Source organism: Thermobia domestica, chromosome 5 (assembly GCF_964235325.1).
Source record: "Thermobia domestica chromosome 5, izTheDome1.hap1.1, whole genome shotgun sequence".
NCBI lineage: Eukaryota > Metazoa > Arthropoda > Insecta > Zygentoma > Lepismatidae > Thermobia > Thermobia domestica.
In genome coordinates, this window is record NC_137458.1 from 280158597 (window position 1) to 280171152 (window position 12556).

Below are 12556 nucleotides of genomic sequence, written 5' to 3' on the forward strand. Positions count from 1 at the left end.
ATATATCCAATTTCACTTTACACCCAGCATACCAAAGAGATGCCAGTACCCTAGATGTAAAACTATAATGTACAAAAAATTAATTTGTGAAAGACACACTTGGAAGTATGCGTTGGTACTAATCGCACATTTCTAACTAGTTCTATTTATTGTGTCAGCACAAAGATAAATATTGTTCCTAATTTTAGAAACAAACTTAGGACTTTCTTTCTTTCGTTATGCTGAGTAATTTATTAGATTATCACGAACATACGCGACATCTAAGAATCAATTTTCTCCTTAATCAAGTCTTTAATTAGAGAAGCTGAAAATTAAGAACTAAGTCTCATAAATAGGAAAGAGGTTGGAATCAGGGGCGTCATTTTAGACTTTGCTTGGGGGGAGGCAAGAGCACCACCGACATAAGAATTTCATGTTTTGAACTAGTATATTATTAGACAATCGACTAAAGTATATGTATTCCTCAAACTCGTGGGGTGGGGGCAATTGCCCCCTCCTGCCCTCCCTAAATGACGCCCCTGGTTGGAATACGTCTATTTTTATTAACACCAGAAACTTTATCGTGAAGACTCCACTAAGATACTCGATCATATATTTAGGCCTAAGTTTACACTCACATATACACACCCGTCTACGTAGATATCTCATTCGGTTTCGCAACAGCCAATTAATAAACGAATCTATCGGCTTGAAATGTACAAACATAATAATTAAAACGTCTACTAGGGGGGCGCAGTGACTCAGTGGTAGAGCGCTTACCTCTGGTGCATGGGGTCTCTTGTTCGATCCCCGGCCAAGTGTGGTGGACAACATCATGTCCGGGTCAATCCATGCTAAATGATCGAGAAAAAAGGAAAATTGCCGCTCGACCTTTTAAAAAGAATATAACTTTTTTCAGAAATGTTAAGTCGATATAAGAGTACTTCAAAACCATATTTAATTATATTTTTACAGCATCGCATGGCGACGCAGCGGCTGCCGCCATTTTGCGTTTTCTCGATTTCAGGCGTTTACGTTGTTTTAAATATCTTAAAATGTATTTGTCCTACCAAATTGAAAATTTCTGGACATCTCCAACTTGTTCAGACCGAAAACTTTGATCTCTTAACATTTTTGCCTAAAACCACTTGAAAGGGGTGGAATCAACGCCTGTAGTAGCAACATTTTTGGACTTTGAAAACATGTTTGGGAAGAGGAAGCAACTGACGTAGAGGTCTGAATTTGTGTATGCATGTAGTCCGCGATCATAAGTTTATACTCAAAAAATGTGCAGACCTGTAGCTGCTACCAAAGGCTTGAAAAAAAATCGTAAATTTGGGGAATTATGCCAATTTGGTATATCACTGTCCAATATGTCCAATGGGCCTGGATAAAAAATCTGAAATTTTGGCAATAGTTATTCCTTTAGTATACCATAACACACAACAAAGCGCAGAAGCGTTTTTGTGTTTTTGAGCAGAAGTGGGTCAAAGTATTAAGGAATAATGTCATACTCTAGGAGGTGTTTTGTTCACAAATTCAACTGGAAATTCTTCATTCCACCATTTCATTCATTAGTCATCATCACCGTCTCCTTTAGCCTAACCGGCATAACCGTGGGACGTAAAACAAAGATTTCATTTCATTTCATTTCAACTGGAAATTCATTGTTGTGACGTAAAATAAAGTAGGATGAATGGTTAGTCCAGTCAAGGTTCTTAAGCTCGTTTCTTTCCTCTAGTTGTGACTCACTATCTTATCACACCCACAGCAGCACTAGTGAAGAATGTCCCTATCAACAGAAGGCGAGAAAAGTCAAAATATACACTTGACTAAAAGTCCGTAAGTACTAATTGCTCTTGTTGCTTGCTATATCAATGATATTCAATCATGTTTATCCTTGTCTTTATTTTACGTCACAATATCGAATTTCCAGTTGAATTTGTGAACAAACCACCTCCTAGACTATGACATTATTCCTTAATACTTTGACCCACTTCTGCTCAAAAACACAAAACGTGTTGTGTGATATGGTATACTAAAGGACTAACTATTCCCAAAATTTCAGATTTCTTTTTATCCAGTCCCATTGGAGATATTGGACAGTGAAATATACCTAATTGGCATAATAACCGAAATTTACGATTTTTTCAAGCCTTTGGTAGCAGGTACAGGTTTGCAAATTTTTTGAGTACAAACTTATGACCGCGGACTACATGCATACACAAATTCAGACCTCTACGTCAGTTGCTTCCTCTTCCCAAACATGTCTTCAAAGTCCAAAAATGTTGCTACTACATTCCTTGATTTCACGCCTTTCAAGTGGTTTTAAGCAAAAATGTAAGATGTTCAAAACAACGTAAACACCTGAAAGCGAGAAAACGCAAAATGGCGGCAGTCGCTGCGTCGCCATGCGATGTAAAAAATAATTAATTGTGGTTTTGAAGTACTCTTATATAGGATAAACATTCATGAAAAAATTAGATTTTTTGGAGATGGTCGAGCGGCAGATGCTTGATAACTTAGAATGGATTGACTCGTTCGTGAGTTTTCTCGGGGTACTTCCGTTTCCTCCCATATTGTCATTCCATCCATTATCCAATCATTATTCACTTACGTAATCATCCATCTTCTTTAGTACAATCGTGGGGTATTGCACTGGAAGATTTCATTTCAAAACATCTACTAACACGGTAACCCTGTAATTCCAGTCAAATTACTACATCAACGACACTACGCGGCTGTTGTTGGAATCAAATTACCACTTGTAAACAAAATTAAGTTTTCACGGCCATGGACTTCAGGCTAAAAGAAACGGAGTACTATTGAAAATGAATGAATATGAAAGATTTGGTTGAATGGGAATGTAGCAGGAAATGGAGAGAACCCTTACAAAACCAGTGGCGGATCTTGCCCAGGGCCGGGGAGGCTAGCCCCCAGTTTTTTGAGTGACAAAAATAATTTAAGCTATTATTTATATCTATTTTTGAAAGTTTGTAGTAAACTCATGATATACCGGTACTCATGATAGTAAACTCATGATATCATAGTCTGTGTTCTGGCTGCCTCCCCCTCCAATTTTTACCTTTTAGATCCCCCTCTATACAAAATCCACTAAAATACATATTTCTAACAAAATCTCACATCACTGTTCTACAATTTTGACTTTTTATTTTTTTACAGAAACGAAAGTACGGTAGCTGTTCTTTATTGCTTTTTGGCTACAGAACGCGAAAATCGCACTTAAAATTCTCTCCTGGCTCAGGTTACTGAGTAATTTAGCGTTTTATATTTTGCATATAACGCTATGGGGCATCATAAGTACATTATTTGAAATTATTGTTTTACACGGTACAAAATGTCGTTCTTGTCAAGTATTTGCTGCATATTCGACTTGGCAACGTTGTACGTTATCAGCAGCCAGTGCGAGCGTCTCATGAGTCAGGTAAGGCAATGGTTGCAAGTTGCAACTAGCTCCAGTTAACGTCTCTAATTGTATTCGTGGCGTGCTTCAAACAGTAGTTTGGCAGACTGTTTAGGCCTTATGCAGAGTCATTTTGACGTATGATTAGTGTCATACTAAAGACCTCACTACTGCAGGAAACATGTTAGTCGAGCTCTTTGGTATGGTACTAATCACGCGTCAGGACGACTCTGCATAAGGAGCTTTGTGTTTACTGGTAAACCAGCAGTTTGAAGTTAGTGAGTGAGGACATTATCGCTGTTGTACATATTGCTTTCATTGCGAAGTGTCAGTGATTGAAGGAAAGTTCAGCAGTGCCCCGCGTTTGTAAAATTTATGTTGACAGTGTGTGCTACATACGTGCGGACGTGATTTGTGGTTCCAGAAAGCGGCCATTGACTGCTGCAGTGTGAAGAGCATATTTACTATACTTTGGGTGTTGTGTTGGAGACCAGGATAAATTATGGGCTCCCCACGTTTGTTGTACGAGTTGTTTATCTGCTCTCAATTCCTGGATGCATGAGAAGAACGTTTCCATGCGCTTTTCTGTGCCCGCCATTTGGCGTGAACTAACAAACCATAGTACAGACTGCTACTTTTGCATGCTACCCTGCTTGAAGAAATGTATAAATACGAAGAAGAAGAGGAAGATCGAATACACAGTGATACATTCTGTCATTCGCTCAGTAACCCATGGAGAAGGATTGCCTCTTCCCGTTCCCCCGGCTACCATTCCGACGGAAAGTGATACAGAGAATGAAAGTGAAGGTGAACCTGCTTACATACCAGTGACACTGATCCTTCATTTGAGCCGAAAACTAATCATCCTGGACCATACCGACTCACACAAGTGGAGCTTCATGACTAGGGTGGCCAGAAGGCAATGATTAAAAAGCCGGACTCATTGACTTAGAAAGCCGGACTTCATGAATTCATAAACCTTTTTCCCACATATGACAATTCAATTCATTAATTGCGTTTAGCCATCTTTGGCTCAAGCAAGTTGGGAAAGCTACATTTACAACTAGCTACATTGACATGTTAAAATTCTTACCTCACTGATATTTCTCTGCTCCTCGAGTAACTTTCGATAGACGCTTGTTCTGCAAGAATTCTTTAAATATGTCACTGCATGTTCCGTTCTCACTTTTTGCTTCAAAATTGAAACAAACTTGAAGTTCGGACGTAACTGTGGAGATATTATGTTGGATGTGTTCTTTTGTCCAAGCAGCATTCATTAATAAAACTACCCGTTCGCAGTAAGCATTACTACTTTGTAGGGGAAGAATAAATGAAGCAATCTTCTTCAAATTCTCAAAATCTTTTTCGCTTGGAGTTTTCACCCATTTGAAAAGTTTTAAATACCCTTCTTCAACAGTTATAGAGTTCTTGGACATATCTGAGGCTGCTGCTACTTGAAACACCTTGGATTCTTCGTAAATTTCATCCATGACAATGGATTTAATATTACACGTCTCAACAGAACTAACAAAATCTTCAAAAGAACAGTCGTGATTTCTAAGCGAAAGCAACGAGAGTCTCTTATGTAAATTTGTTTCACTGAAATTATACCGCTCGCGAATGTATTGACGAGCCTGTTTATAACAATTCAAAAACATCAGATTCGCACTTTATTTCATCAAAAGGAACTAATAGTTTCATCTTAGAATTAACAACACATCCAAAGAATTTGTCTATTATTCTTCTCTAAGCTTTTTATCTAAATATTTCAACATTGAATAATGTGTTGTAACAGTACAAGTATTACTTTAGAAAGTGTCGATGAAAGGAGAAAATAATTTGAGGGCATGGTTTAAGAAAAAGCAATAAATTATGGAAAGTTAAACATTTATAATGAGACAAAAGCAAACGAGGACAAATGGGAGTCCGGCTCGACTACTAAGCCGGACACGAGACAGGACTTCCGAAAGTCGGACTGTCCGGCCAAAAGCAGGATATCTGGCCAACCTATGCATGACCTGATTAGAGATTTGGAACTGCCAAAAAATAAAGCTGCGCTGTTAGCATCTAGGTTACAGCAGTGGAACCTTCTGGAGGATACAGTTAGGGTATCAACTCTACGCGATCGTCAAAAAGATCTTGCAAAATATTTCTGCTGCACCGGTGAGTTAGTATTTTGCAATGATGTTCCAGGTTTGAAGCAGAAACTGAAGATTCCGTACAAAGTAGAAGATTGAAGACTGTTTATAAACGCCTCCAAAACAAGCCTTAAGCTGTGCTCCTGTACAACAGTAAGGAAATATCAGTATCAATTCCTGTTGCTTATGCACCCTTAGGTAAAGAAAGTTATCCCTGTTGGAACGCGTTCCGGATCTTATAAAATATCGTGAACACAAGTGGTGATTTTAAGGTGATCGCAATTTTGCTTGGTCTACAGGGTGGCTATACAAAGTACAGTTGTTACATATGTGAGTGGGATAGTCGTGCAAGTAATGTCCATTACACTCAAAAGGAATGGCCGCGACGAACAGTTTTGTTGCCAGGCGAAAAAAAAAAATTAAATGTACCTCTCGTGAACCCACAAAGCATTGTGCTACCACCATTGCACATCAAACTTGGACTCATGAAGGCATTTGTGAAGGTCATGAACAGGAATGGACGTTCACTGATATACTTGTGCCAAAAGTTTCCGCGTCTAAGTACAGAAAAGATTAAGCAGGGAGTCTTTATTGGTCCGTAAATACGCAAGCTATTGCAAGATGAGGTGTTTGAATCTATTCTCAGTGCTGATGAGCTCCATGCGTGGCATTGTTTCCGCAATGTTTGTACCAGATCCTTGAGCAACCACCGAGCCGAAAATTACAAAGAATTAGCAAAATAATTGGTATCTACCTACGAGAAACTTGAGTGCAATATGTCACTCAAAATGCACTTTCTCCATTCCCACCTTGATGTCTTTCCAGTGAATTGTGAATTGTGGATCGTATTTAGTGTGTTTTTCATGTTCAGCGCCCAAAAAATTATAAGGGATGGATATTTCTATTTCCGTAATCATCTCAAAGTTTAGTGACTATTACCTTTACAATTTCATTATAATAACATTATATGTAACATGTAAATTGTGTAATTACAATTAAATCTTAGCCAGGAACACATTTTATTGTCAGTTTCGTGTTCAGCACCCCAAAATCAATAAAAGATGACCATTTACAATTTTGTAAAATAACTTACTGTTACACAGTGTAATCTAAGAACAAACCAAGAACTCCTCGTACCAGAACTGAGCACCCTATCACTGACGGACTGTGTCTCCCAAAATGATTGTATCATGTTGAAAAAAGACGTAGAAATTGTTAACATTAGCGTTACTGACCCTCAGTAGTCCGGCCTCTCAGTAATCCGGCGCACATCCAACTAAAAACACGTGCCCAATGAATTATTGTGCGCATGCGCAATGCTTAATTAAACAATGCTTTATATACTGTACGTATACGAAATTGTAGCATTCTTTACAGTTCGGTTGCGTGATAAAGCATGCCACCGTCGCGTATCGTCTTTGCGATAGTTAAAAATTAGAAACATAGTTTCATAGTGAGCGATACTACTCAAGGACTAAGTTTTCTTTGAAAATTAATGTATATTTGGATTTAATAAAGTATATCCTCTATGTTTTAAAATTATATCCTTCGATTTAATAAAGTACAGTATACTATATCCCCTATGTTTTCAAAATAAATAAAAAAAAACAAGATAAATAAATAAATCAAATAAATGTCAGATACTCAATAATCCGGCACCCATATGTACCAGGAATGGCCGGATTAGCGAGAGTCTAGTGTACTCCTAACTATCAGTCTCAATATTGTACTACGGAAGAATTTGGTAAAGTGCTGTAATACGGAACATTGAAATGTATGGTTCAGAGACATGAACATTACGGAAGTTACGAGAATAAATATTTAGAGGGTTTCGAAATCTGCTATTGGAGGAAAACCGAAAAGATAAAATGGACAGAGAGAGCAACAAATGAAGATGTTTTAAAACGAATAGGAGAGAAGAGGACGCTTCTAGCGAGCACCCTTCGTAGGAAGACCAAATTGACTTGGACACGTCTGGCAAAGAAATTGTCATTTTTACACCGCCATAGAAGGAAAGATGGAAGGAAAGCGAGGAATAGGAAGAAGAAGAACACAATTGATCGATGATTTGAAAAATAGAAGAAAATATTGGGAGTTAAAAGAAGAAGCTGAAGATCGAGAAATGTGGAAGAAACATTTCTAGGGTCAAATAAAAAAAATAGTCTCAGGATCTGCCGAAAGGAAGAATACTTTAATAATAATAATAATAATAATAATAATAATAATAATAATAATAATAATAATAATAATAATAATAATAATAATAATAATAATAATAATGTAATTTAATTTAATTTAATAACATGTTTAAAGTACTAATAAGAGCGTTAGCCAAGTATAGCACTGTACAATGAAATTTAATATTTGGTCTAGGAATTAATTTGTGCGGGTGGACAAGAGATGGCGCAACGAACGGAGCGTCCCACAGTTCCGTGTATCCACACATGTGTTGCAAACCCCTGTCATCGCGTATCGTTCGTAGTATAGGGCAGTGGATTAAAGCGTCAACAACACCAGTTTGTAGTTAAGTGAACATGGCGCAATTTGTGCCTGATAAAGTGTTTTTGCGGGGTGTCCTGCTGCATTACTTTAACATGCAGAAAAGTGCGACTGAAAGTCATCGTATCTTGGTGGAAGTGTATGGTGACCATGCTCTAGCTGGGCGAACGTGTCAGAAGTGGTTTGCACGGTTTAGAAGTGGTGATTTCGGCTTGGCAGACCAAGAGCGAGCTGAACAGCCAAAAAAATTTCAAGACGAAGAATTGACAGCATTGCTCGAGCAGGATTCGTGTCAAACGCAGGAACAACTTGCAGCAGCATTAGGCGTTGATCAAACAACAGTCTCCAAACGCTTGAAAGCCATGGGAATGATTCAAAAGATGTCACATTGGGTTCCACATGAATTGAAAGACAGAGACGTTGAAAGACGAAAAACCATTTGCGAATTGCTGCTTCAACGACAGAGCAGAAAGGGGTTTCTGCATCGAATTATTACAGGTGATGAGAAGTGGATCCATTACGAGAACCCTAATCGAAAAAAGGCCTGGGTGAAACCAGGTGAACCAGGTCCATCACAACCAAAACGAGATATTCACTGTGCAAAGGTTATGCTGTGCATATGGTGGGATATGAAAGGTGTGGTGTACTATGAGCTGCTGCAACCGGGTGAAACTATGAATGGAGAACGTTATCGACGACAATTAATGCGTTTGAAGCAAGCTTTGGCCAGAACACGACCAGAATGGGAGAACAGACATGATAAACTTATTGTTCAACATGATAACGCTCGCCCACATGTCGCAAAACCAGTCAAAACCTATTTAGAAAATGTCGGATGGGAAGTTTTACCCCACCCACCGTATTCACCAGACGTTGCTCCTTCGGACTACTACTTGTTCGATTGCATGAACAACGATTTGATTGGACAGCGGTTTACTTCTTCAGAAGATATCGAAACATGGGTCTCTGACTGGATCGCTTCCAAGGATGAGGACTTCTTTCGCCACGGAATCCGTACATTGCCTGACAGATGGGCGAAAGTGGTGGTTAGCGATGGACAATATTTTTCTTAAGGTATTTATGTATTTTGTGTTTGTACTACAGCTTCAATGTGTGCGTACCAACCGCACGAATTAATTCCTAGACCAAATATTTGTGCATAATACAATTTAAAGAATTAAAAATTCGAAGTTATACCATATAGGAGTACAATCGTAATTTCGTATTTTGAAACTGAGTCATATAATATAAAATATAACAAAGTAAAGCCACTAAAATGGCCCTAATCTTAATGATTAGATTGTCTTATAATAAAATATTAGTATAACTATTTATAACAGAGAATCATGTCTGAATTGTTATAACAGGATAAAACATTATAAAAGTACTAAAAACTTAATACAAGCTTGATGTCTAAGAGTCCTGTGTTCTGTTATTGTACATAGTAAGTAAGGTAATTAATGTGGAATATTGTGCCGTCCTTATACAATAAATTTGCTTTCCTTATTCTGTGGGTTGGTACTCTGTATGATGTATTATTTATAAGGTATAACTTCGTTATATAACTTATATGTATATAACTTCCTGTATAACTTATTTTCTAGAATGGACTCTAAAAATCTTAATGCTTGTTGTTCTCTTCTTTGCCGTTTTGTTGTTCGTCTAGATAAAAGGTCTACATTAAAAACCTACTCCAAGATATCCTCTGTATTAATTTATATCAAGGTGGATTTTAAAACTGAAACTGGCTACACTGACTACGTCAGTAGACAGTTGAGTAACGCAATGAACAAGAGAATGCCACTAATGGTGCATATGTGAAAACAGAATTGTTTTAGTTTGTACACAGTACTGTAGCACACTGTTTCTATTCATAGCGCAAAATAGTAGTATACAGGGTGCGGCAGCTATTTGAGAACACATAGTCTAAGTGACACAGTATCCTGTATGTCATTGTAACATATTTCTTTTTGTTGCAGGTAAACATGGCTAACCTAGGCTAACCCCAGCAAATGAAGAGGCATGCATTCATCGTCTCCTTGACTGCAGGACACGCCGATTCCGACATCGCTGCCTTCCTGAAAGTATCCCGATCATTCGTCTTCAAAGTTCGGAGAGAACTGGAGGCCGCCAGTGGTGATGTGGAAACCATTTCCCACAGGAAACGACATTGTTAGCGCTCGGACAAGACCAGGATGCCCGAATTCATCGCTTCCGTCCAAGTTGTTGTCGAAGCGGACCCAGGGAAGTCCATGAGGGTACTCGCAAGGGAGAAGCAGGTTGAAGAGGCCACCATTCAATGTGTGGTATGAAGACCTCCGTTGCAAGTCGTACGTGATGCAAAGAGGCCAGTTCATGTCCGCGAGAATCAGGGAGAATAAACTGACCCGCGCCAGGCGTCTTTTGAACAAGCTGAAACATCCGGAGCAGCCAGAAATGCTCTGGTTCTTCTCGGATGAGAAAATCTTCGTCCAGGACCAGAAGGCGATCCACAGAAATGATCGGTGGCTGTGTAAAACACCCGAGGAGGTTCCGACCGTCATGCACACTAAGTTCTTCACCTCCGTGATGTTTCTGGGGGTCGTGAGCAGTGAGGGCGACGTGATGCCTCCACATTTCTTTAGTCAAGGTGCTAGAGTCAACGCCGTTGCTTACACCGATGTGTTGAAAACGGTTGTGCAGCCCTGGATTACTGCTATAGCACGTGGCAGGCCATATGCTTTTCAGCACGACTCTACTCCAACCCATACGGCCCATCCAACCCAAGAATGGTTGGCCACGAATTTTCATGACCATGTCACTCCAAACATGTGGCCTCCCGGCTCCCGTGATGTCAACCCTTTGGACTTTTACCCTTTGGTCGCTTGGCAACTCATATGTGATAACTCCAATGTTGAAAACAATTACTTAAATACTTGAACACATGATTGGCAGTCGAAATGCATTGCTCATTGTGATAATAATATACAGTATTCTTCACGACTACACACAGGTTTCGTGTTAGCAGCATTTTAACTAATATTATATAGGTTGGAGCGGGGCAAAATGGGGTATTTAAGAAGGACGAAATATAAACCTTCGGATGTATTATGGGGAAGTAGTAGAGCACACACCTCTGGTGTGAGGAATCCTTGGTTCGACCCCAGGCCATGTGAGATTAGCAGCATTTTAACTAATATTATATAGGTTGGAGCGGGGCAAAATGGGGTATTTAAGAAGGACGAAATATAAACCTTCGGATGTATTATGGGGAAGTAGTAGAGCACACACCTCTGGTGTGAGGAATCCTTGGTTCGACCCCAGGCCATGTGAGATTATAATGAACAACATCGTGTCAGTTGTACCCTCTCCTCCCACATTCTCACTCCATCAATTCTTCAAAAACATTGTCATGTAGCTAGAATGGAAGAAAGTAGAAACACTTTCAAAGTCTTGACTGGAAGACCAATCGGAAAACGACCATTAGGAAGACCTAGGCGCAGATGGGAGGACAATATTAAGATTGATCTAGCAGAGATTGGAATACAAAGTAGAAACTGGATGCAATTAGCTAAGGATAGAAGTCAGTGGAGAGCTTTTGTGAACGCGGCATTGAACCTCCGGGTTCCATAGGCCATAGAGTTACTTAGTTAGTTAGTTAATCATTGTCTCTTTTAGCTTACAGGCCGTAAATGTGGAACAAAAACTAGAAGATTTCATTTTTTAAGAAATAAACTTCCATTTTGTTTAATATTGCAAACTAATTCTTAATTACTCCATCCTCTAATTACCAAGGGGGAACGAGATGAGGTTTATTATAATAACATAAATTTTAATGCGAAGTTTAAAACAAACATCAACATATATCTTACTAAAGGTATACAATTTAGGTTACGTATTCAGCAAATCCAGAGAAAAATATATAAAAATTGTTTTCAAAAGCTAATCAATACTTATTGGGTCATCATACTTATCGTTAGCTTCCGCGATGCTGTAATGAGTCAAACATCGAATCATCTTATTGTTCTTTCTGAATGGCTCAAAATGAAATCTTTGAGTTTTACGTCCCACGGTTATGCCGGTTAGGCTAAAGGAGACGGTGATGATGAGTGATGAATGAAGTGGTGGAATGAAGAAAGTGGGAGGAAACGGGAGAACCCCGAGAAAACCCACGCACACGGTGTTTGTCCACCACAAAGTTCACTTGGCGGGGGCTGGGATCGAACCCGGGACCCCAAGCACCAGAGGTGAACGCTCTACCACTGAGCCACCGCGGCCCATTCTGAATGTTTCAGTTTGAATAACGACCTAATTAATTAATTATAAGCATTTTGTATTACATCATCTTACTTTTCTTTTAGTTTAACGCACCCCGTTTGTGCTCCGAGGTTAAGGAAAACGGTGATGATGATACTGAACGTAATGGTGGAATGAAGAAAATGGGAGGAAACGGAAGAACCCCGAAAAAAGCACTCATACAGTATTTGTAAACCCCAAAAGCCCATTTGGTGTGAACTGGGCTGAAACCAAGGACACC

At 39.1% G+C, this 12556-nt stretch overlaps 2 protein-coding genes across 2 annotated transcripts in view; one reads left to right on the plus strand and one right to left on the minus strand.

Moving 5' to 3' along the window:
• sif (guanine nucleotide exchange factor still life) overlaps positions 1-12556 on the minus strand; it is a 1225751-nt gene that overhangs the window by 598360 nt on the left and 614835 nt on the right. The window lies entirely within an intron of this gene.
• LOC145684562 (uncharacterized) lies at positions 5413-10959 on the plus strand. The gene is given in 4 exon segments (XM_081756954.1): positions 5413-5628; positions 10050-10348; positions 10350-10537; positions 10613-10959. Coding segments are annotated over 4 exon segments (1050 nt in total).